This window comes from Staurois parvus, unplaced genomic scaffold, assembly GCF_062004578.1.
Source record: "Staurois parvus isolate SC_StPar_1 unplaced genomic scaffold, SC_StPar_1.0 ptg000552l, whole genome shotgun sequence".
Taxonomy (NCBI): Eukaryota; Metazoa; Chordata; class Amphibia; order Anura; family Ranidae; genus Staurois; species Staurois parvus.
The window spans coordinates 428,580-454,447 of NW_028318348.1; the positions used below are offsets into that span (position 1 = coordinate 428,580).

Sequence of the window (25,868 nt, forward strand, 5' to 3'; positions counted from 1 at the left end):
CAGTCCCCACTTGCTGATCCCAGGACCCAGAATCCTTTGCTCCCTGGGATAGAAGATTGGCTGGTTGGCAGCTGCCCACTGATGGGTGGCCCCTTGCCTCCATGTACATCAGAGTCACTGCTCTCTGGCACCTTCCCGAATCATTTGCCTTTGCTATGTCCCCCCCCCCCCCCCCACTTCCACTTGGCTCACTCTCCCGACTTGGCAGCATTGCCTGTTGGCAGCGAGTCCCCATCCCTGGCTATAGTCTGTTCCCCCGAGAAAGAATGTTGGACTTGAACAGGAGCCGAACGGCTGACAAGTCGCCACGCACTGCGCTTGTTTAGCTATTTTGACTAAACAATGTTGTGCGTTCTGTGGAGAGAGCGCAGTCCTGTGAACTGGCTTTAGAGGCACTGACTTTTCTGAGCCTCATTACCCACATACATTCTTGTGATAAAACAGCCCATTTTTAAGTGGGAGCTATGTTCTATCTAAAAAACACAGCTATTGTAGACTTGAACAACTTTATGTTCAGGAGCTGGGAAATTTCCAAGACTCCAAAATCTGCATTCTGCTTCTGAAAAATCACATGGAATCAAGGCTAGCCATAGACATGTAGATGTCTGGGTTGGATCAGGGGTACCCAGGGGCAGAGTGACCATTTGGAAACTCGGGCACTGACCGAGGGCCCGGAGTCAGTAGGGGGCCCCATGAGATGCCCCTGGTACCTTTTTCATAGGCTTTTTTGAGTTTGGGCAAGGACACAGGGGCCCCATGATCCCCTATTGCCCGGGGGCCCCATGAGTTGTCAGTCCGCCCCTGGGGGTACCCCACACACAATGAACACCGCCCTTTCCTCCTCTTTATAGATTGGAAGCATTGCACAGAGAAGCATTTTTTGTAACATTCTTCTAGGGTTGCCCCGATCTAATTCCCATACATGCGTTGTATGAAGATTTCTGATTGGGTGCTGGGTCAAACCATACATAGCCAAATGAAAGCCAATGCAACAGGTCTGCTTGTCTACCTGCACATAACTTCATTCCCTTTGAGCCAATGCGGATTGACTGCTAGAAAGAAAAATACATTCACGTTACTTCTGAGTATGGGAGACCATTCCAATATGGGGAACATTTAGGGGATCCTTATGATTGCCTTCCTCTGTAAGAAGGTTAGAATTAATTAGTTAGCTGCTACCCCGAATGGGAGGATGATAGTTAACTCTGTTCTCGGGTTTTTGTTTTTTGTGGGATGTTTGGGACCAACACACTGATCCTGTACATTTAAAAGGGGGCAGTGGTCTGGAGCCCAGAAAAAAAAGAGAAGAGAGAGAAGCCGGAGGTCGGAAGTAGGAGGTCATCGGAAGTCAGCCGTCCTGAGAGCCTTGCTGCTGGTCCATCAATCACTAAGGAGCCCAAAAGATATGAGCTGTCCAACCTAGGGATCGCCCCAAAGACACCAGCTGCTGGGGAATGCCAGTAATGGACCTTTATTCACATTGGACTATACCTTTGCAGGTATGCTGGGGCAGCACATAGCAGGAGTAGGATTAGGGATTTAGGAAAAAGACTGTTCTTTTGCTGGACTTTGTACCATGGGAAAATGTACATTTACACGGGGACCTGAGAGTTTACTGGAGAACAGTTGTCATGCAAATGTACATGGTGTACGTTCATCTCTAAGAGTAGAGGCCCACCTTAAGGTTGAATATTTCCTGAAGGCAACCTCAGCCCTGTCCCAGGGCATTGATGCAAATGGCACTAAAGTAAAGGTACCCTATATGTGTGAAGTAGAGTGACCCTGTTACAGGTGCCTAGCATAGCCTAGATGAACCCACCCCAGGGGTAGTCCTTACATGTAACCCAGACTTGGCAACCAATGGATTAATGGGGTACATGGGGGAAGGTCTGTCATTAGCTACCCCCTTGCCCCACGGCCGACACACCTCTCACCTGCCTAGAAACATATTAAGGTAGAATGAAGGTTTCTAAGATAGCAGCTTTAGCCCTCCCATCTATTCAATTGACATTGGTATTGCTATTGGAAAAAAAAAGTTTCCATTGCATCATCTTTGCTGGTACTATGGTTCAGAAACTGTGTAATAGTATATTCTTCCTTCAAAGTAACAAGCGGATGTACAGCTTTGACCAATTGCACTACCACCAGGTTTACTGCGAGAGAAAGAAAGTTGTATCTGGGCCCCCCTTGGGATCCACTGATCCCTAGGCTCCTGCCTAGATTGTCTTGTGGATGATCTATCTCTGCCTCAAAATGAGTGTGTCCAGGTCTACATGACAGCAAGGGGAGTTTCCTGCACATTTCAGTCCGCATATTCTGTAAACGGGCCCTTAAATCCCAGAGGGCCCTTATGGAGCTTCACAGTTTATGCAAATGGTGTACCCCCCACATTCTTGGTCCCCTTTCTAGAACATGTGACAATATTGTTGCTTGGTGATTGACCCAGGTCTCTTGGGAAAAGAGTCCTCAGCCCATTGTAAGCTTCTGAAAGTCAATAGATACAAAAGGCCTGCTTGCCTTATAAGGGGTATGGGGGGGGGGGACACACTCACCAGCTATAATTCTTGACCTAGGCATTGGGCTGAGTGTCACAGAAAGCTGCAGAGAACTTAATTGTCTTATGCACTGGGCCCCCGTTGGCCATTTTGGAGGAGGCTGTATCTGATTGGACACAGAGCTCAATGTTGATAGGGGCAGCCAAATTGGTTATATATAATCTCTGCTGGGTGGTTCCGGCATTCCCTGCAATGTGTGGGGTGTATGGTAGAGTCAGAAATGTAGAAAGGTAGGATTAGTGCAGGGAATGGTTCCTGTGTAGGGTGGTCATCTCAGGATTGGGCCTCCAACCCCTAAAAAATGACTGGTTTGAGGAAGGACCTTTCTGCTAGCCTGAATCTAGATTGGCTCACCCTTGCGCCTTGTGTTGCCAGCCTAGTGCCCTGTCTGGTAAGCCCACTGAGAAGACCTGTTTATGAGAACAATCCTTGAGCACATTGCTGCATATGACTTGCTTCGTTGAAATGCCTTGGGACTGCAAAAGTGCCTTGCTGTTCACATGAATAATCTATAAAAAAATTATTTGCGTTTAGTGAAACAAAATCCAAAAAGAGTGCTGCTCCCAAAAAAAGCCGCAAATTAACCCTATAACAATCTAAGCGTACACTTTGTGCGCATCTCTACATTTATAGCAATACAATATACACTTGTGAGCCTTCTCAATACCAAAAGGCTAACAAACCACAACTTTATAATAAATAAGTGTAATCCGCTATATGAAAAGTGAAACCAGCCATATAAAAAGTGAAAACGTGCTCAGTCCAACATATATTCTCCAAGATTCAATCAAATCTGTAAAGGTGATGATCAAACATGATTCCTCCACCAAATAAATGATCAGCCTCTTAGTAAATATATTGATCTCACTTTCCAGAGATCAATACACGCTTGTGTGCTCATGCTCAGGACTCATCTCATCGATGGAATACGTTCACCGCCTCCTCAGCATAATGTGACAGGCACCAGAATAAATCTTCTTGTTGTGTAGTAAACAGATATTCCCTCCAGAGAAGAAGATCAAAGAACCACAATGGTGTTATATCATAATACAATTTTTTATTTAAAATAAGCAGACATATACTCACAGACATAAGAAGTATAGGAGCACATAAGAAATAGACACCAAAGCCTTGAGTATTATTATTATTATTATACAGTATTTCTATAGTGCCAACAGTTTGCTCAGCGCTGTACATTACAATGGGAGACAATACATGAGACAGTACAGTAACAATACAATAAAATACACGAGGGGTTTGAGGGCCCTGCTCCTTGGAGCTTACAATCTAGAAGGGAGGGGAGAGTGGTACAGGAGGAAATAGCTGTGGGGGATGGAGTGGTTGGGAGAGCGGAGGAGTTCAGCAGTTAGGTGAGGGCGGGGTAGGCTTCTCTGAAGAGATGGGTTTTTAGGGTGCGCCTAAAGGTGAGGAGGGTAGGTGACAGTCTGATGGATTGGGGTAGTGAGTTCCAGAGGATGGGGGAAGCCCTGGAGAAGTCCTGGAGACGGGCATGGGAGGAGGAGACCAGGGAGCTGGAGAGTAGGAGGTCTTGTGAGGAGTGGAAAGTACGTTTTGGGTGGTAGATGGATATCAGGTCGGTGATGTAGTTTGGGGCAGTGTTATGAACAGCTTTGTACGTCAATGTTAGTATTTTGAATTTTATGCGTTGGGCAATCGGAAGCCAATGGAGGGATTGGCAGAGGGGGGTGGCGGATACGGAGCGGTTGGTAAGGTGGATGAGTCTGGCCACATAATTCAGGATAGACTGAAGCGGGGATAGCCTGTGTTGAGGTAGGCCGGCGAGGAGGGAGTTGCAGTAGTCAAGTCGTGATATGATAAGGGAGTGAACGAGTTGCTTTGTTGTTTCTGGAGTTAGGAACGTGCGTATTTTGGAGATGTTGCGGAGGTGGAGTCTGCATGAATTTGTCAGCGATTGGATCTGGGGCTGGAAAGACAGATTGGAGTCTAGAATGACACCTAATACTCTGGCTTGCGGGGTGGGGCTGATGGTGGCGTTGTTGGTCATGATGGAGAGGTCGGGGGGGGGACGCGGGCTGGGGGGGAAACTAGGAGGTCGGTTTTGGAAAGGTTTAATTTGAGGAAGTGGAGTGACATCCAGTCTGATATGTCGTTCAGAAGGCTAGTGATTCAGGCGGAGACTGAAGGGGTGAGGCGAGGGGTAGAGAGATAGATTTGGGTGTCATCGGCATAGAGATGGTAGTTGAAGCCATGGGAGTGTATCAGTTGACCAAGGTATCAGAGTATCAGCATGTATATGACATGTATATGACATCACCGACTAGGATCCGCCCAACATGTTTCACCACCAATCAGCATCGTCAGGGGAATGGAGCCCCCATTCCCCTGATGATGCTGTTCGGTGGCGAAACATGTTCTTGTGTTTGTGAGTATATGTCTGCTTATTTTAAATAAAAAATTGTTTAACAATATAACACCGTTGCGTTACTGAATAGTATAGACAGTACAGAGTCCAAAATGTCTTTTTTAACTAAGGCTATGTGCTGTCCTGGCATACCTGCAAAGGTAGAGTCCATTCAGGTCCAAGAGTGGCATTCCCTAATGGCTGGATTCTTCAGGGAGAAGTCCCAGTTGGACGACTCTCAAATCTTTCAGGTTCTTAGGAGGCCATCCCCTCCATGGAACACAGCTGATTGAACAGCCACAATGCTCTCGGACTCCTCAAAGGGAACTTTGGGCAACCTTCTCCTTTTTCCAGGCTCCGGGCCACTGTCCCTTTTTATATCCACAGGAGCAACGTGTCTGACTCAAAGATCCCACCAACGAAAAACCCAACAGGAACAAAGTTAACCCCAGCCCTCCCATCTAGGACAACACCTATGTAACTAATTTCAACCTGCCTACAGGAATCTTTCACCATGGTCACCATCAAGAAGCTCACCCTGAGAGAGGCCATGCAGCCATTGCTAGAGTGCATATAGACAGGAAGTGGCAGAAAAGATGATCCATGGGCTTAGCTTTGCTGAGATGCACCAAAGGATGAAAAAAGAAGTGAAAAGTGTTTAATTTGTAAAAAAAGCAATTTGGTAATAGTGCACAATGCTTTCACTCAGTTAGGATTTACATCTTCTTTAATGCTAAGACCAACCATTATACATTGTTGAGCCCCAAGTTGGCCACTTTGTTTCCGTATCGGTTGTAGCTGGGGCGGACTGACCATTTGGAAACTCGGGCACTACCCGAGGGCCCGGGGTCAGTAGGGGGCCCCATGAGATGCCCCTGGTACCTTTTTCATAGGCTTTTTTGAGTTTGGGCAAGGACACATGGGCCCCATGATCCCCTATTGCCTGGGGGCCCCATGAGTTGTCAGTCCGCCCCTGGTTGTAGCGCATTTTCAGAGACAAATTTCCAAAAATCTCCAAGTGTCCCTGGAAAGCGAGGACTGCTGACAACTGGAGGAGCTGCATTGGATAGGTGAGGAAGGGCCGACATGTGAGCCTCAGACAAAAGGCCACACAAACGGGACAACGACAAAAGAAGCGTTGACACTTGCAAATTAATCTTTTCCCGAGAGTGAAAGAAAGGCAAGGACTGTGCGTCTGGATCGGACTTGGCCAGGCCTCGCTGCGGCTGCTGGGTCCCCCTGTTTGTTCCAGCCTCTTCACGCATGGCCAGTCCCTGGGCTTTCTATGGGTCTTTTCTTTGGCCTCGCTCACATGACCATGCAGGTGTGTATGGGAACCCTGAGCCGCGCTGTTAATTAGTGGAATAGTTTGAGATTCCCCGCCGGGCCTTTCACAGGGGCTTCTGGCTCAGGATAGGCCAGCCGAGCTTGACAACACAGTCCAGACTGACACTTTGCACAATGGCTGTGGAGCAAAGGGCAAAACGGAGCAGCTAAAAAGCTGAATACTTCCAGGGAACAACTTCATCCTCACTAGTTTATTCTCCCTACAAGGGAAGCTGGCTTCCTAAAGGAAACCTACAGCAGTCTTGTAGTTTTTTTTTTTCTTTATTAATTATTACAAAAAAAGTTATTTATAATCTGGTAAATTTTAAATATTAATTTTTAACAAAATATAATCCAAAGGGTTTGCCTTGGTAGTCTGGGTCTCAAGTAAGTGCAATTCCCCAAGTAGTTGACCATACAGGTATGAGAAATAGCACTCTTGGATCTTGAACTAGAGATATCAAATAAAGACTTACAGTATTTATCACATCCAATATTATGATGGATCTCTGTTCATCTTTATCAAGACCTTGATAAAGATGGACAGAGATCCATTAAACACTGGACTTGATAATGTTTAACAAAATATAATCCAAGGGTTTTCCTCTGCACGGTTCAAGCAGTTCTCCATACAGGTATGAGAAAAGGAAGCACTTTTGGGTGAAATGGAGACTCTTATTTATTGCATCCAATATTATGATGGATCTCTGTCCATCTTTATCAAGGCCTTCATAAAGATGATGTTCCATCAAAAAGTTGAATGCAATAAATAAGTCACAAGTGCTTCCATTTCTTGTACCTGTATGGAGACTTGGGGAATTGCATTTACTTGAGACCCAGAAGTGCAGAAGTGCGAACCCTTGGATTATATTTTGACAAAAATGCTATTCCTTTGTCCGTATGACTGGGGATTTGTACCAGTAAATGAATGGGGCAGGGTGATGTCAGTGATTGCTAAGGATGTGGCGGGTGCTGGCACCTGCCACTTCCTTAGCAACCATGGAGCAATAGGAAGAAGTATCTCTACTATTATTAAGTTCTGCTTCTGTCCAATGGGCTAAGCTCATTCCTTCTTTTAAATTATATTATTAGATGTTTTTGAGTGCGCACATGGGTGCATACAGCCTACAGGTATACGCTAATGAGCTTTCTGTACGCATCAACCGTGTTTTGCATTCCAATACAAGTCCATGGTAATACTAAAAATGCAGGTCAAATGCAGGTCAGGAGGGGATCAACTGCAGGTCCAATGCGCCTGTCAGAGAACCTGCCACCAATAAGCATGTGTGATAATCTCCACTGTTGAAATTTTCCCATCAGGGGCGGACTGACCATTTGGAAACTCGGGCACTGCCCGAGGGCCCGGGGTCAGTAGGGGGCCCCATGAGATGCCCTTGGTACATTTTTCATAGGCTTTTTTGAGTTTGGGTAAGGACACAGGGGCCCCATGATACCCTATTGCCCGGGGGCCTCATGATACCCTATTGCCCGGGGGCCCCATGAGTTGTCAGTCCGCCCCTGGTTCCCATAGTACAGATTTAGCTCTTAGGGTCCTTTCACTCGGGCGTTCCGTTTTTTTCTTCAGTTCAGTCACGTTTTTTCAAAGAAAAAACGGATGAGTTTTCACCCGTTTTTTCATCCGTTTACATCCGTTTAGATCCGTTTTTCAACCGTTCTGGGTTTTTTTGCGGAAGAAAAATTGTATTTTCTTCCGTTAAAAAAAACGGATGTTAATGGGTGCGGACATTAATCGATGTAAAAAGATGTTCATTCGTTTACATCCACAAGTATATAGACATACATGGGGGTCCATTTTTCATCCGTGAATGGACAGATGAAAAACGAACATACGCCCGTGTGAAAGGGGCCTTATGCAGTTGTAAAGAGGTTTCATCTATTTACATTGGTTTACATCCATTCTTCATCCGTTTACATCCATTTTCATCTGTTTTCATCAGTTTACATCCATTTTCATCTGTTTTCATCCATTTACATCTATTTTTGGTCCGTTTACATCCATTGACATCCGTTTTTCGTTCGTTCCCAGTATTTTTGCGGAAGAAAAATTGGGTTTTCTTTCCTTCAAAAAAAACGGATGTTAATGGATGCGGACATTAATGGATATAAAAAGACGTTCATCCGTTTACATCCGCAAGTCCATAGAAATACATGGGGGATCCATTTTTCATCCGTAAACGGACAGATGAAATACGGACATACGGAACACCCGTGTGAAAGGGGCCTTTAGGGATTGATTACTTTTTAATTACTCACTTGTATTCATTCCTTGTCAAAGCAACAGTGTGAGGCTGAGAGCGCATTCTGGTACAATAGATGTGAATGTGACTTAAAGTGGAGCTCCAGTCTCTGGTGAAAAAAACTAAAGTCAGCATAAAAAAAAACTGTAGCTGCTGACTTTTAAAAAACAGCCACTTACCTGTCCTAGGATCCAGCGGCGTCCTCACCTCAGCCGGGTTTACCGGCTGTCCTGTGTTCCCAGTGCCGACATCTTAAGTGTGGGCATCCAGCTGTGACAGCTTGCGCCTTAACACTTGGATGCCTACTGCACATGCGTGATCTGCGCTGCGCATTGTGAATGGGTCTTCAGTCCTCTGGGACCTGTCATGGGTCCCAGAAGACTGGGGAGGGGGGGAGGGGGAGGAGAAATTCCGATGGCCTAGGCCACAGGTGTCAAACACAAGGCCTGCGGGCTGAATCCGGATATCACGTACCTGGTGATGGAGGCCAATGGAGAGAGGGCTTCCCTTGTGGCTAAGTTCTGGACTCCCCTGAGAGTGGGACAGCGGGAGTCAGACTCAAAGTTGCACAGGTCACCTGTAGGAGTGCTGGTTGGTGGTCCACTCAGAAGCACAGCTGGTGCACAAAGATAGGTCTGCAGACAGAGGGCGCCTGTGCGTGGTATGCAAGCCCTTCCAGGATTTAGATGTTTACTGGGTAGTCGGTTCAAGCCAAGGTCAGGTACCTGGTGGGAATCAGAGCAGACGTAGTCAGATGGGATAGCCGAGGTCATACACAGAGGAGTAAGAGAGAGAGTATCCGTAAGCCAAGCCAAGGTCAGATCAGGGGTAAATCAGAGTAGACAGGTCCAGGAGCAAGCCGAGTCGGTATCAGGAAATCACAGGTCACAATCACAGGAAACAGGAACAAGGCACAAGGAGCTTGAGATCATCCAGCAACTTGAGGAAGTGCTGAGCCTCCTTATAAAGGCCGTCTGGCACCAAACTGAGGCTGATGCGTGCTTCTGCGGCCATGCAGGGTACTGGCAGAAATGCCAGATCTTCCAGAACCTCTGCCGTGGACAGGACCCTGACACCGGCCCTCCAGGACATTTCATGTGGCCCTTGCACCTCTCCTACAGCTATGGTACCCCCCTCATCTCTGCCTCCACCTTGTCTCAGCAGTAGGCAGCAGAGAGGACAGAACTTCTCCGCCAGATCCTGCACCTTTCAGTGCAGCTGCAGCATCCCCTCATCTCTGCCTCCCCTGGTCTCAACATTCAGCAGACTCTGGTAACTGACTCCACGGCTCCTCTGGTCCTCCTCCAGACCCTGCACTTTCTGCTTCCTTTCCTCCAAATGGGGTGCACAGTGCTGTTAGGGAGGATGGGGATTCTTGGCATCTGATGTATAGGGGGTGGGATGCTCTAGTCTTACAGATACAACCAGCCCTTTGAGGGCAATCATAATGCTAATATGGCCCGCGATGAAATGGAATTTGAAACCCCCGGCATGGACGATCACAGTGGGAGCGGGAACTTGTCAAAATCGGGTACCCACTCCCCCTCTGCTCCCCAAAGGAGACAATCCTTAAGGGGCAGTAGGAGATGAGGCCTTAAAGAGGAACTTACCCTTTTGGGTGGAGCTCCGCTTTAAACCTCAATACAACATTATCAATGCACAAGCGTTAACATATTGTAACAGTGTGAATGGCCCTAAAGTGAATCTGTTGCTTTGTCCTACATGGGTAAAGTGTCATTCTTAGGCATTCAAGCATGCCTAAACACAATACATAAGGGGGGCGCCACCTAAGTGAAGCATTAGTGTTCTTTGTTAAAATGAAAGACAAGTGGTAACTTACACGGTAACCACAGAATGCTCCAAAAGACGTAGCCATGCCCCTTGTTTGCAGGTCCTTCTCTTGTGTGATGTCACTTCCGCTTCCATGCTCCATGGTGGTTTTTGTGGTTTCTGGTCTGGACCCGGACTACCTTCTTCCATTGCTGACGTCCCTAGGGTGCCTTTACAATGCAAGTCCACACCGGCATGAGAAGCCCCCTCCCTCTTTGGGAATACTTTGTTTAATGGGTACACTGTCATGGTTGCTATTTGTCTTTCACTTTAATAAAGTACACTAATGCTGCACTTAGCTGGCGCCCCCTTGTGTTTTGTGTTTACATTGCCGAGATCTCCCTGTCTCATGGTGGAGGGGACCCTCATGCAGCACATTCATATATGCTGATGGACTTTCATGATTCATTATTATCAATTTATAGTTCATTGAGTTTTTATTTATATTTTATTACTGTCTCAAAAAGTTTGGGTTTATTGGAGTCCTATCCTTGAACCATATTTTACTTTGTTCTTAAAGTGTTACTAAACCCCGGACCCTGCATTCACTATATCTGGTCTCACCGGACCCTGCATTCACTATATCTGGTCTCACCGGACCCTGCATTCACTATATCCGTTCTCCTCGGACCCTGCATTCACTATATCTGGTCTCCCTGGACCCTGCATTCACTATATCTGGTCTCCCCGGACCCTGCATTTACTATATCAGGTCTCCTTGGACCCTGCATTCATTATATCCGCTCTCCCCGGACCCTGCATTCACTAAATTTGCTCTCCCCGGACCCTGCATTCACTATATCTGGTCTCCCCGGACCCTGCATTCACTATATCCGGTCTCCCAGGACCCTGCATTCACTATATCCGGTCTCCCCAGACCCTGCATTCACTATATCTGGTCTCCCTGGACCCCGCATTCACTATATCCGGTCTCCCAGGACCTTGGATTCACTATATCTGGTCTCCCAGGAGCCTGCATTTACTATATCCAGTCTACCAGGACCCTGCATTCACTATATCCAGTCTCCCCGGACCCTGCAATGCAAGGTCCGGGGAGACTGGATATAATGAATGCAGGGTCTGGGGAGACCAGATATAGTGAATGCAGGGTCCTTGGAGACCAGATACAGTGAATGTGGGGTCTGGAGAGACCAGATATAGTGAATGCAGGGTCTGGGGAGACCAGATATAGTAAATGCAGGGTCCTGGGAGAGCGGATATAGTGAATGCAGGGTCCTGGGAGAGCGGATATAGTGAATGCAGGGTCTGGGAGACCGGATATAGTGAATGCAGGGTCCAGGGAGACTGGATATAGTGAATGCTGGGTCCTGGGAGTGGATATACTGAATGCAGGACCCGGGGAGACAAGATATAGTGAATGCAGGGTCTTGGGAGACCAGATATAGTGACTACAAGGTCCGGAGAGACTAGATATAGTGCATGCAGGGTCCGGGGAGACTGGATATAGTGAATGCAGGGTCCGGGGAGACTAGATATAGTGAATGCAGGGTCCGGGGAGACCGGATATAATGAATGCAGGGTCCTGGGAGAGCGGATATAGTGAATGCAGGGTCCTTGGAGACCGGATATAGTGAATGAAGGGTCCGGGGAGAGCAGATATAGTGAATGCAGGGTCCGGGGAGACCGGATATAGTGAATGCAGGGTCCTGAGAGAGTGGATATAATGAATGCAGGGTCTGGGAAGACCAGATATAGTGAATGCAGGGTCCTGGGAGACTAGATATAGTGAATGCAGGGTCCGGGGAGACCGGATATAGTGAATGCAGGGTCCTGAGAGAGTGGATATAATGAATGCAGGGTCTGGGAAGACCAGATATAGTGAATGCAGGGTCCTGGGAGACTAGATATAGTGAATGCAGGGTCCGGGGAGACCGGATATAGTGATTGCAGGGTCCGGGGAGGCCGGATATAGTGAATGCAGGGTCCGGGGAGACTGGATATAGTGAATGCAGGGTCCGGGGAGAGTGGATATAGTGAATGCAGGGTCCTGGGAGAGCGGATATAGTGAATGCAGGGTCCTGGGAGACCGGATATAGTGAATGCAGGTTCCGGGGAGACCAGATATAGTGAATGCAGGGTCCTGAAAGACCAGATATAGTGAATGCAGGGTCTGGGGAGACCAGATATAGTGAATGCAGGGTCCCGGGAGACCAGTTATAGTGAATGCAGGGTCCGGGGAGACCGGATATAGTGATTGCAGGGTCCTGAGAGACCAGATATAGTGAATGCAGGGTCCGGGGAGACCAGATATAGTGATTGCAGGGTCCTGAGAGACCAGATATAGTGAATGCAGGGTCCCGGGAGACCAGTTATAGTGAATGCAGGGTCCTGGGTTTAGAAACACTTTAACACCACAAGACTTCTAGTAACTTTATTAGTGCCTCTCACTTTATTACTAGAGCCTGACTTTCCATGACTCAAAGCCCCGTCCATTCTGCAATGAGATAATGTTAAGGACCAGTTAGGGTGTGTCCTTTGACAGAAGGAAGAGCTTAGCCAATGTGAAGAAAAATTAGTCCCCAGTAAAGCTGGTCATTTTGACCAGTTCCTGTTGAACCAGGCAAAGTCCGCTTAGTGGGTGACACCATTAGCCTCCTCCTGCCCAACATCCTTCAACTAAAGAATCAAAGGAGCCGTGTGGAAAATCTTCAGCCCAGGGGCGGACTGACTGACCGAGAGCCTGGGGTCAGTAGGGGGCCCCATGAGATGCCCCTGGTACCTTTTTCATAGGCTTTTTTGAGTTTGGGCATGGTCACAGGGGCCCTATGATCCCCTATTGCCCGGGGGCCCCATGAGTTGTCAGTCTGCCTCTGCTTCAGCCCAACCGTGGCTGCATCCAATCAGATGAGGGTATTGTTATGGTGTTCTGACAGCTGCTGCCGCCTGTCGGAATACAATACCCTAGCAAGGATATTTGTCCATCCGCACCGTACAGCATGGATGGAGGAATCTTAGATTTCGTTCGTTCAGCACACAGGTTGTATGAATATAGATCAGAGAGGGGCCCATCTTTCTAGCTTTTCATGTTAGTTAAGGCAATAGCAGGTATTTTGTGGCGGTTATTTTCAGGCAGGACTTTTTAAAATGTGAAACTCAGTACAGTCTCACTCTGTGCCTCTTTCTGAAATCCTGGACTCCTTCTTATTAAATAAGCCGGTATTATGTATTTTACATTTTACCTTCTCTCATTGGGACAGAAATATGTCTCTCGCCTCGCCCGGAGGGAGGGAAATCGCCCACCGCCGCACAGATGTCCAGAAAAAAAGACAATTAGTGGCTGTACAAAGTCGAACCTAGTTCCTCTTTTGTCAGATCCCCTCCTGTCCGCCCAGACGAGAGTTAATAACGCATTATTCCTCGGCCTAATGGTGATTACTTGTGACAGCAACTGTGAAATTTGGGTGGGTGTGTGCATGGGGGTCAGCCTGAAAGACTTGATTTTTTTTTCTCTTTTACAAAATTGGCAATCACTCGCAACAGCTTTTCCCTTTTTCCTCCTCGAAAAATGCAGCCCACCCACAAAGCTTATTTCACAGAGGAAAGATTTTTTTTTCTGGCATTTTTTTTTTTGTTGTTTATTGCTCCGCTGAACCCCCTCAATTACTGAAATTTGAGTTTTCCGGGCGAGGATTCTCCGGTTTTTGATCTGTTTCAGAATTTCACGCTCGTGCTGGATCTCTTTTTGAAATAAAAGGCGTCCTTGTCAGGGGCTCAGCAATGAAGCAAAACTTTCCTTAATGCACTTTTAAACTTTGAAAATTGTCTATTTGTCTGCAACATTTACAGAGAAATGGAAAAATAATAAAAGGACATCAGAATTTACAGTTTGACATTTTTTTTCCCCATACCATTCTCACAAATTTAATTTCTTTTTTTTTTTTTTGATTGTAATTTTTATGTGCTAATAAAATTCAACAATTTTCACCGTTGCTTTCTGTGTGATGTGGGGTGTCAATTTCTTTAGATAGCTGAATCATTGCTTAATATTATCATCTGTTAGCCCTCCCTGTAATCCATATCTCATGCAAACCCTTCATTTAACCCCTTCACTCCTAAGGGTAAAACAAATCTAAATGCCTAAGCACAATTTTGCAACGTTGACCTGTGTTAGTAAAACCGTACATATCATCACAACTGCTTTGTACATCCAGGTGAATTATACCGCATTTTTTTCAGGACAAATTGGGGTTTCATTTGATGGTAAATGGTAATGGATAAGTCCTGATTTTTTTTTATTATCAAAGGAAAAGTGGCCCAAAATAGTAAAAATAAATGATTTTTTTATAATCTAGCTGTGTGTTTCTTGTTACGACCATAACCTACCACCAAAGAACAACCCAAAATAAATTTTCCAGCTCTTGACGATCGCAGCGATATGTATGTATGTATGTTATTTGTTGTTTGTACTCGTAGTACAGCCCAGAAACAATAATGCACATTGTTTTTGTTTTGTTTTTGTGTTGTTTTTTTACCTACAACACATTGACACTGACACTAACTGACACTGATACCAATAATAATAAAAAAAAAATCCTGACCTTTGACCTTGACCTTTGATTCTGACCTTAACCCAAACACTTACCCTGGCACTGAACTAGATCAAACCTTGATCTAGATATTTTTTTCTTTATTTTATTTTTTAATATTTATGTATTTATATATCTGTTGTTATTTTTTTTTTAAACAAACATTTTTTTTCTTTATGCCAGGACTTAGAGAGATACAATGTATCCATGCATAGCGGAAAAAAAAAAAACAAGGGGGGCGGGCTATACAGTGACTGATCACTGTGATAGCCAATCCGAGGCTATCTCGGCGATCATGTGACTCGGAATCTGGAGTCTAACGATCGGGACCCGAGGCTCTCAGTGACACCCCGGTCATTGTGCTGGGAGCGTGCTGTGCGGCATGCTCCTAGCAGGAAGACAGGTACGCAAATATGCAGCACCATGGAAAAAAGCCCAGCCCAACAAACCCTCCCTTTAACCCTAACACTAGCCCTTACACTAACCTCCCTGTGACTATTATTATTATATTATACAGTATTTATATAGCGCCAAAGGGTATGCTCAGCGCTGTACAGTAGCAAGGGGGACAGAACATGAGACAAGACAGTAACAATACAATACACGAGGGGTTCGAGGGCCCTGCTCTTTCCAGCTTACAATCTCTTTTTCATCTGTTTACATCAGTCACTGATCCTTCCTGTAACCCCAACACTAACCCTCCCTGTAATCCCAACACTTATCTTTCCTGTAATCCCAACACTATCCCTCCCTGTAATCCCAACACTTATCTTTCCTGTAATCCCAACACTATCCCTCCCTGTAACCTCAACACTAACCCTTCATGTAACCCTAACACTAACCCTTGCTGTAACTCCAACATTAACCCTCCCTGTAATTCCAACACTAACCCTCCCTGTAATCCCAACACTTATCTTTCCTGTAATCCCAACACTATCCCTCCCTGTAACCTCAACACTAACCCTTCATGTAACCCTAACACTAACCCTTGCTGTAACTCCAACATTAACCCTCCCTGTAATTCCAACACTAACCCTCCCTGTAATCCCAACACTTATCTTTCCTGTAATCCCAACACTATCCCTCCCTGTAACCTCAACACTAACCCTTCATGTAACCCTAACACTAACCCTTGCTGTAACTCCAACATTAACCCTCGCTGTAATTCCATCACTAACCCTCCCTGTAATCCCAACACTTATCTTTCCTGTAATCCTAATACTAACCCTCCAAAGAATCCTTACAATTAACTTCCCTGTAATCCTAAAACGAATACTGTTTGTAACCTTAATACTCACCCTACCTGTACACCTAACACCAGCCCACCTTATATCACTAACACTAGCCCATTCTGTAACCCTAACACTAATTCTCCCCATGATGCTAACACTACCCCTCCTTAACCTTATCAATCAGTGGAAAAATGCTTTTGTGACTTGGTGGTCAATAAAGTACCTATTGCATTAGTAAGAAGAATGCCCTCCTTACAGAAAGCTAAAAAGATCACAAGGATCAGTAGTCTGAGAGGCAGGCATTCATCTCTGCTCAAGCAAGTCCTAGAAACCTCTGGAGGAACACTGGTTGAGAAAGGCTGCTGTAGAGAAACTGGAACAAGCATGAAGTTCTTACTGTCTGTTAGAAATCGAAAATAAAGGCACTTTAGAAGAGTGACAAATTGGTCAGGTCACATGAAGATGTTCTGAGTCATTCTGCAGACGTCCCATACCAAGACCAACATATTGTTTTCTTCTCTTCCGTAGGTTATCGGACAGTGTGCGCTGTGAATGGACCTCTGGTGGTACTAGACAATGTAAAGGTGAGTGTTCCAGGGGATGAAAATTTACAAGGTATATGGAGCCTCAAATTTGGCCTCCGATATCACCAAATGGCCGCAAACAATATTTTTTATATAAATTGCTACAAAGACAGGAGAAGATGGTCATAGACGTTACTGCAGGAGTAGTTGTTGACTGTGGTCAAGCTGTCGGAGACTGTAGACATGTTACATGAAACTGCTAGCAATTACAGCTATTCCATACCCATTATAAATCAAAATTCCCACTGATGACTGCTGGGTCTAAGGTCCGCACTGGAAAACACCAAAGGCCTACATGTGACCCTCAGGCCGCAGGTTGGTCACCAGGGACCTAGACTGTCTTCAGTAAAAGTCCAAACTTTTTTTTCATTTTGGATATGATAGAAACGAGTTAAAACACTAACTAGGAATCAGGGGGTCCCATAGCTAACGTTTGATTGGGGACCCCCCAGTTAACTCTCTCTGTAGCAGCTGGCAGTACTTTGACAATATAAGTCATTAATCTAATATAACATACCCCTAAAGCAAGGCAGTACAATTAGTACTCTATGAGGGACTGGGGATGGGTTAGGTTTGGATCTGAACTTTTTCTGAACTAAGTTTGCCTGATCCCGCAGATAGCTGTCACATGATCACATCCCTGCCAGTCCAATGAGGTGATGGGGGTATTTGTGACATAATTGAGCTATTATGGTTACATTAGGATATTGTCATTGTATTGAATGCATCTTATAGCCATGTGGCCATATACGGTCAATGATGTCACAAGCATCCCTACTTCCTTGTATATGTGCAACTATGGGGCGTGCAGGTGTGTTGGGAGCTAAGAGAAGGGGTGTGCATGTTGTGTTGGGTGCTGAGATGAAGGGGGCAATTTTGGTAGGTAAGGGAGACTGTCTGTAGTGGGTGCTGGGAGAAAGGGGGTGGATGTGGTGGCTGCTAGGGGAAGGAAGACTGTCTGTAGTGGGTGCTGGGAGAAAGGGGGTGGATGTGGTGGCTGCTAGGGGAAGGAAGACTGTCTGTAGTGGGTGCTGGGAGAAAGAGGGTGGATGTGGTGGCTGCTAGGGGAAGGAAGACTGTCTGTGGTGGGTGCTGGGAGAAGGTGTGGTAGATGCAATGGGTGCTGGGAGAAGTTGGGATGAGACCATTGAGTGTTGGGAGAAGATTGGGGTGGATGCGGTAGGTGCTGTGAGAAGGTGGGTTGGGTACTGAGAAAAGGTGTGGTGTGTGTCGTGGGTTCTGGGAAAAGGTGGGGTGGGTGCTGGGAGAAAGTGGGTTGGATGAAGTGGGTATTGGGAGTAGAGGGGTGGGTGCCGTGGTGTTGGGAGAAGTGGGGTGGGTAGTGAAAGAAGGAGGGCGGGTAGAGTGGGTGGTGGGAGAATGAGGAGCTGGGTGTGGTGGGTTCTGGGAGAAGGGGGTTGCTGTGATGGGTGTTGGGAGAAGAGGGAATAGGTCTGGGGGGTGCTGTTAGAAGGGGGGGTGAGTGTGGTGGGTGCTGGGAGTAGGGGGATAGGTGCAGTTGGTGCTGGGAAAAGGGAGGTGGGTGTGTTGAGTGCTGAGAGAAGGGGGGTAGGTGCAGTGGGTGCTGGGAGTAGGTGGTAGATGCTGGGAGAAGGTAGGTGGGTGTGGTGGGTGCAGGGAGAAGCCGGTAGGTGCAATGGGTGCTGGGAGAAGGGGGTGGGGTCCATTAGGTGCTGATAAAAGGGGGTTGGGTGAGGGGTGAGCTGTAGGAAAGGGGGATGGGGGCTGGGAGTAGGGTGTGTGTGCGGTAGGTGTTAGGAGAAGGGGGGTGGGTGCAGTGAATGCTGAGAGAAGGGGGTAGGTGCAGTAAATGCTGGTAAAAGGGGATTGGGTGCAGTGGGTGCTGTGGGAAGGGGGAGTTGGTGCTGGGAGTAGGGGGGTGAGTGCAGTAGATGTTGGGAGGAGGGGGGTGGGTGTGGTGAGTGCTAGAGAAGTGGGCGTAGGTGCAGTGGGTGCAGGGAGTAGGGGGGGTGGGTGAGTACTGGGAGAAGGTAGGTGGGTGTTGTGGGTGCAGGGAGAAGGGGGTGGGTGCAGTGGGTGCTGGGAGAAGGGGGTGGGGTGCAGTGAGTGCTGAGAGAAGCGGGGGTAGATGCGGTGGGTGCTGGGAGAAGGGGGGTGAGTGTGGTGGGTGCTGCGAGTAAGTGGGTAGTTGCTGGGAGAAGGGGGCTGGGTGCGGAGAGAAGGGGGGTGCCCTGCCCTGGCCACAGCAATTTACTGTATGAATTGGGTCACCAGTGAGCTCATTCTGATACAAGGCATTTTGACAAGTGGATGACTGCTGGGCGTAGCATCCCCTAAACTTGCACATAATGAAGGGGTAAGGGGTGCAGGTTGGCTTCTTTGCCCTGGGCGCTGGATGACCTTGCCCCCCCCACCTTACCCATCACCCTCCCTGTGCACCATACATTTCCCCTGCTGCCCAGGCCCCCTTGTGTGCCCCCACCCCCACAGTGCTGCCAGCTTCCCTCCTCTTCTTCCCACCGACAGCTGCAAGCACACAAGCGCACAATAGGATCCTTCAGGATGGAGAGTGGGAGAAGAGTCCGGTAAATATGTTACATTTACCAGCCCCTTTCTTTCCTGAATGAACACAATGAGTGATTGGTACCAATCACTCAATGGGTTCGTTCATAACTGAAGCATAGTAAACTGTGTTGTTTTTTTTTAGGGGGGTGGGCTGTCAGGTTGGCTCTATGGGGCCCCATGGTTTCTAACAGCAGCCATCCCTGGGTGTGCAGGTTGGGAGTAGCTGCGTGGGTGAAGCATTGTTTGGTTTCTTGTGACATGTCCGTCAGGGACTCTTTCTCCTGTAATTAGGATCTCTCCCTTTAATTGGGGGGGGGGGGGACAGGCCCTCTGGATAGTAAACACAATGAATGAATGAGGCTCCTCACATTGTGTACAATGACAGCCAGGGGTGTGGTGACTGTACACAGAATACATCCTGAGCTGAGCTCCTCCAGGTACAAGGACACTTCTCATCTATTTATACTAATCACAAGACTCTCTGCAGTCTTTTATCTCATTACAGTTGCCCAAAATAGCATAACACTTAACCCTTTCATTGGCAGAGCCATTTATTTATTTATTTTAATTATTATTATTATTATCCTTTTACACACATGGCAAAATGTACAAGTTAGGCCTGAAGATCATCTAAATCCCCCAACAATATATGTTTTCTGAAAACAGAGACCCTGGAGAATAAAATGGTGACAGCTGCCATTTTTTTCTGTCACACAATAATCGCACTACTGTTTTTCAAATCGATATTGTCAGTAAATAAATCACTCAAATGAACTGGAATGCAAACAAATATAATATCTGATTTTTGGTAAAACATAAAGGATGAGGTTGTGTCAAGCAAATAGATACAAAATATGCCAAGCCAAATAAATTGTGTGCCCCCCCGGAAAACAGCAAATAATACAGTACCCAAAATTGTCCATAGGCGTTAAAAGCCTTTACAGCTCATAATTGCTGCTTGCTATGGGGGCACAAGCTGCTCCGTGTGTCCATTCACACACGGAGCCGTGGCTTGGACTTGGCCCCTCTCTCTCCTCATTGGCTGACTGGCCGTGATTGACAGCAGCGGGAGCCAGTGGCTCTCGCTTGCTGTCTCAGCCAATGAGGTCTTTTCCACAGGTCTCCGTCAACAGGTCTTTTCCACACTTGCAGTGATCTGTTGCTGACAAATAAAAACTAATGCAGCCACCACATCCTAGGACTGGAAAGCTGTAATACTGACCAGCAGGATAAGTACACAAGCAGGACATGCTGGGGGAAGATATCAGCTAACACAAGAATCGGAGTCTAAGCACTAACTAGTATTCACCAGAGCTCCTGATGGTGGAGATGGGTTTTGCTGCACGGTATTAAAAGGTTGCGGTTATCAGGATCGCCCACCCAGGAGGTGAGCAAGCCGGGGTCCAGTAGCAGATATAGCAGGTAGGGATCAAGCAGAAGCGTAGTCAACACGCCAAGGGTCGGTAACAGGTGATTGCAGGTAGGGATCAAGCAGAAGCGTAGTCAACACACCAAGGGTCGGTAAAAAGTGATTGCAGGTTGGGATCAAGCAGAAGAGTAGTCAACACGCCAAGGGTCGGTAACAGGTGATTGCAGGTTGGGATCAAGCAGAAGTGTAGTCAACACGCCAAGGGTCGATAATGGTGATTTCAGGTAGGGATCAAGCAGAAGCGTAGTCAACACACCAAGGGTCGGTAACAAGTGATTGCAGGCTGGGATCAAGCAGAAGAGTAGTCAACACGCCAAGGGTCAGTAACAGGTGATTGCAGGTTGGGATCAAGCAGAAGTGTAGTCAACACGCCAAGGGTCAATAACAGGTGATTGCAGGTTGGGATCAAGCAGAAGCGTAGTCAACACATCAAGGGGTTGGTAACAAGTGATTGCAGGTAGGGATCAAGCAGAAGCATAGTCAACATACCAAGGGTCGGTAACAGGTGATTGCAGGTTGAGATCAAGCAGAAGCGTAGTCTATATGCCAAGGGTCAGTAACAGGTGATTGCAGGTTTGGATCAAGCAGAAGCGTAGTCAACACGCCAAGGGTCAGTAACAGGTGATTGCAGGTTTGGATCAAGCAGAAGCGTAGTCAACACGCCAAGGGTTGGTAACAAGTGATTGCAGGTTGAGATCAAGCAGAAGCGTAGTCAACACGCCAAGGGTCGGTAACAGGTGATTGCAGGTTTGGATCAAGCAGAAGCGTAGTCAACACGCCAAGGGTCAATAACAGGTGATTGCAGGTTTGGATCAAGCAGAAGCGTAGTCAACACGCCAAGGGTGGGTAACAGCTGATTGCAGGTTTGGATCAAGCAGAAGCGTAGTCAACACGCCAAGGGTCGGTAACAGGTGATTGCAGGTTGAGATCAAGCAGAAGCGTAGTCAACACGCCAAGGGTCGGTAACAAGTGATTGCAGGTTGGGATCAAGCAGAAGCGTAGTCAACACGCCAAGGGTCGGTAACAAATGATTGCAGGTTGGGATCAAGCAGAAGCGTAGTCAACACGCCAAGGGTCGGTAACAAGTGATTGCAGGTTGGGATCAAGCAAAAGCGTAGTCAACACGCCAAGGGTCGGTATCAGGTGATTGCAGGTTGGGATCAAGCAGAAATGTAGTTGATGAAAAAGCCAAAGGTCGGTAATAGGTGGTAGTGGGGATACGGATGGCAGCAGCAATGAAGAGAGCAAGATATCGGCTGGAGAATAATAATTTGGCAAACAGGAAGTGCAAAGACCTGGCTTGGGAAGTTCATGGGAGGAGCAAAAGGGCTAAAGGTTCAAAAGAAACAAGGTTCAAGGTCATTTCCTTCAAGGAATTGTCCAGGGAGCTGTCCAGCATCCCAGGTGACTCAGACTGAAGAAGAGACATCGCAGGACAGAAGGTAGCAGGTTCAGGTCCTGACAAAGTGACATGGACATTGCATTTCAAAATCAAAGGTCAACAGTGATCTGTTGCTGACAAATAAAAACGAATGCAGCCACCACATCCGAGGACTGGAAAGCTGTAATATATTACATTATTGGTTTTTAGGTTTAGTTATCCTTTAACCCCTCGCCTACAGGGCACTTATACCCCCTTCCTGCCCAGGCCAATTTCCAGCTTTCAGCGCTGTCACACTTTGAATGACAATTGCGCGGTCATGCAACACTGTACCCATATGAAATTTTTATAATTTTTTTGAGACAGATAGAGCTTTCTTTTGGTGGTATTTATTCACCTCTGGGGATTTTTGTTTTTTCTTAAACAAACCAAAAACCATTGAAAATTTTGACGTTTTTTCTTAGTTTTTGTTATACAATATTGTAAATAAGTGATTTTTCTCCTTTACTGATGTGCGCTAATGAGGCTGCAGTGATGGGCACTGATAGGCTGCACTGATGGACACTGATAGGTGGCACTGATGGGCACTGATGAGGAGGCACTGGTAGGTTGGACTGATGGGCATTGACAGGCATCACTGATTGGCACTGAAAGGCAGCACTGATACATGACACTGATATATGGCACTGTTAGGCAGCACTGACTGACACTGTTAGGTGGCACTGACTGGCACTGATAGGCGGCACTGACTGGCATTAATAGGTGGCACTGATGCGCACTGATAGGCGACACTGACTGGCACTGATTGGCAGCACTGATAGGTGGCACTGATTGGCATTGATAGGTGGCATTGACTGGCACTGATGGGTGACATTGAAAGGCAGCTCAGATGGGCACTGATATGTGGCATTGATGTAGCACTGATGGGCACTGGCACGTGGCACTGATGAGCACTGACTGCTGGCACTGATGGACACTGACAGGTGGCACTTCTGGGGCCACACTGTGCCCTGATGATCAGTGTACATGTCCCCCCCGCGGAAAGCTGACCGGCTCTCCACTCCTCTCGAGCTGTCAGCGTGACAGCTCCAGAGGAGAGAAATGCCGATAACCGGCATTTCCGTGTTTACATGTGATCAGCTGTGATTGGACACAGCTGATCACATGACCGAGCCGACGTCTTCGGCTCTTTCCGTGATCCGCTGTGTCCGAGGGACACAGCGCACCAGCGATCGCCGCGTTGCGCGCTCCCTGAGCCGCGCATGCGCGGTGAGAACGGAAGGACGTCATATCAGAACAAGAAAACCACCTTGCGCCTGTCTTTGTACTATATGGCGGGCGGAAGGTGGTTAATATAAAAAAAAGTGCGAATACAGAAAGCGGTTATTTTGTTGATCTCTATAATTAGGTCCCTGACATAAGCAGTGTCTATAAACACACCAGCGGCTGGGGAGGGGAAGAACCGGCCAGCTTGGACAGTCTCCAGCCTCATCCAGGTTTTAACCTTATTCTCAGTCGGCCCTGCCAATAAAAACGCCAACAATATCATTTGAAATAAGTAGCCCAGCCATGATGGTGCTGCACCAATTAGTAATCTTATTAAACAGACTCTGGCCGACGGGAAACAAAGGTTATGATTCAGCTCAAGTTATACAACAAGGGGCAGATTACCGGGACTTCTGGGGAATTAAACGGAGCGTTGGAGAACGGCGGCACTGGGGGGGCCGGGGATCAACGGTATGTGTCCAAGTAGATTACAGAGCCCGACATAGAGATTGTATAAAGGCAAATGGAACTACCTGGACTACGGGGGGGGGGGCTCTGCGTCCAAGCACGGAGAATTAAAGGACCCTGATCATACTGTATCATGGACTAAAATCAGCATCGTTCCACCTGTTGAGCTCCTCCTTCTCCTCTTCTCTCCTGGAAATCTACTTAAAGAGCACCAGTCACAACTGAATTTAAAGATTCTGTCTCATTATAAATACATATAAAGGGAGCTGTTGTAGCTGGCAATGGATTTCTATTTATATCCATCCAGTCCTGAGATTTACACAGCTCTGTCACACAACACAACCCTGTCTGGCAACGCAGGAGGCCTGATTTTAATCTGCAACAGTTAAAGTGGTTGTAAACCTCAGAAATGAAAAGAAAAAAAAAAGAAAGAGAGCATATCCTTCTGTAGTGTGTATTTGCCTCAATCCAAAGCACATAGTGTGATTTCTGTTTGCTCACTCTTCCATTTGCTATATGCATGAGTCACTTCCAACACCAAACAATCCCAGGGGATGGTCCACCCCCCTCTCCTCCAGCACACAGCAGGTAATGAACAGCCTCAACTGTGCATGCTTCCTTAAGAGACTGTGTAGAGAAGGTGTGTCTATTCCCTCCACTCTGGTCTCAGATTACACTCAGTTCCCTGCGCTATGCTGTGTAGTGTGTGACATCAGATCTCCACACCCTTCCTGCTGGAGCTGAGAAATAGTCATTGATCTGTGCTCTTTGAACTGCTGAAGAGGAAAGAGGGCTGCAGATAAACAGGTACAGCTTATGTAGTTGGATTTGTTTCATCTCTGTGTATCACGGGAGGCCAGTCACTACACTGGGTATATGAAAGGGTTGACAACTACTAAAAGCTGAACCCTAAAAAAGTAATACAGATCTGCTGTCAATAATATGTTGACCTGGTACCAGCCACTCGCAGTTCCTGTACAGTAGGGCTGGAATGTGAGAAGCAGCACAAGGAGCAAATCAGATCATGTGCTGACAAGAAGCATGCTGATAAGAGGAGAGAGTGACAGAGAGATGAGATAATCATTGTGCTGCTTCTTCTTTCACTCTGCAGTCACAGGCTGGGGTGGGTTCAGTGTGACCTGGACTCAGAGGAAGTGGGTTGAATGATGCTCAGTGAGGACATCTAGTGGCAGAAACAAAATTGCTGTGAGTGAAATCTCTAGAATGAAGCTGAGTAATGCAGAAGAAAAAACCTGGTTTTGTTTTTCTATGTTTTAACCACTTGTGGGCTGCAGATAGCAGACCAGTTCTGGGAGGGCGTCATATGACGTCCTCCCAGATCGTGCCCTCCCGCACGCCCCTGAGGGTGATCTCTGTGATCACTGTGTCCTATAGACACAGCTGATCACGTGATGTGTTAAAAGGCCAATCACAGCGGCCTTTTACCATGTGATCAGCCGTGGTGTATTCAGGTATTGGCACCCCACCCCCCTTCCCCACAAAGAAAGCCTGACATTGACCAACAACATCCCAGCCCTACCTTCACCTGAAAGAGCCTTCCACTACCACCGCCCCCCATACACTGACAACTCCCCCCCTCCCCTCCTGCCCCGGCAAGAAAAAGGACACCCACCGTCACAGCTACCCGGGGACAAGAGTCAGGCTCTGCATACACCATCAAGCAGCCCACAGCCTCTCTCAGGTCCCACCTGGTCCCCATGCTGTGTGTGTCCCTTCTTCCTTCCCTTCTTTCAGGGGATTGCGCTGCCCCCCTGAAAAATGCTGCTGCCCCCCTGAAAAATGCCACCCTAGGCAACTGCCTTGTTTGCCTTGTGGTAAATACACCCCTGGTGATCAGCCGTGTCCAATGACATAGCAGATCACTGGTAAATGTAGTTGCCAGTTATCAGCTGCACTTTCCTCGCTTGTGTTGTTACAGCGTGAGGAAAGTACTGCCTATGACCGGCAATTGTCAGAGGAGGGATCGGCAACGATCATCAGGGTACTAATGATCAGTGCCCTGATGATTGGTGCCCAGCAGTGCCACCCACCAGTGCCACCC

At 47.2% G+C, this 25,868-nt stretch overlaps 1 protein-coding gene across 1 annotated transcript in view; it reads left to right on the forward strand.

Annotated features, from left to right (window-relative positions):
• The window catches only part of ATP6V1B1 (ATPase H+ transporting V1 subunit B1), a 140,447-nt gene that overhangs the window by 25,417 nt on the left and 89,162 nt on the right, over positions 1 to 25,868 (forward strand). The window contains exon 2 of the mRNA XM_089691167.1: positions 16,660 to 16,715. Coding sequence (XP_089547293.1) covers positions 16,660 to 16,715 — 56 coding nt within the window. The remainder of the gene's footprint in view (positions 1 to 16,659; positions 16,716 to 25,868) is intronic.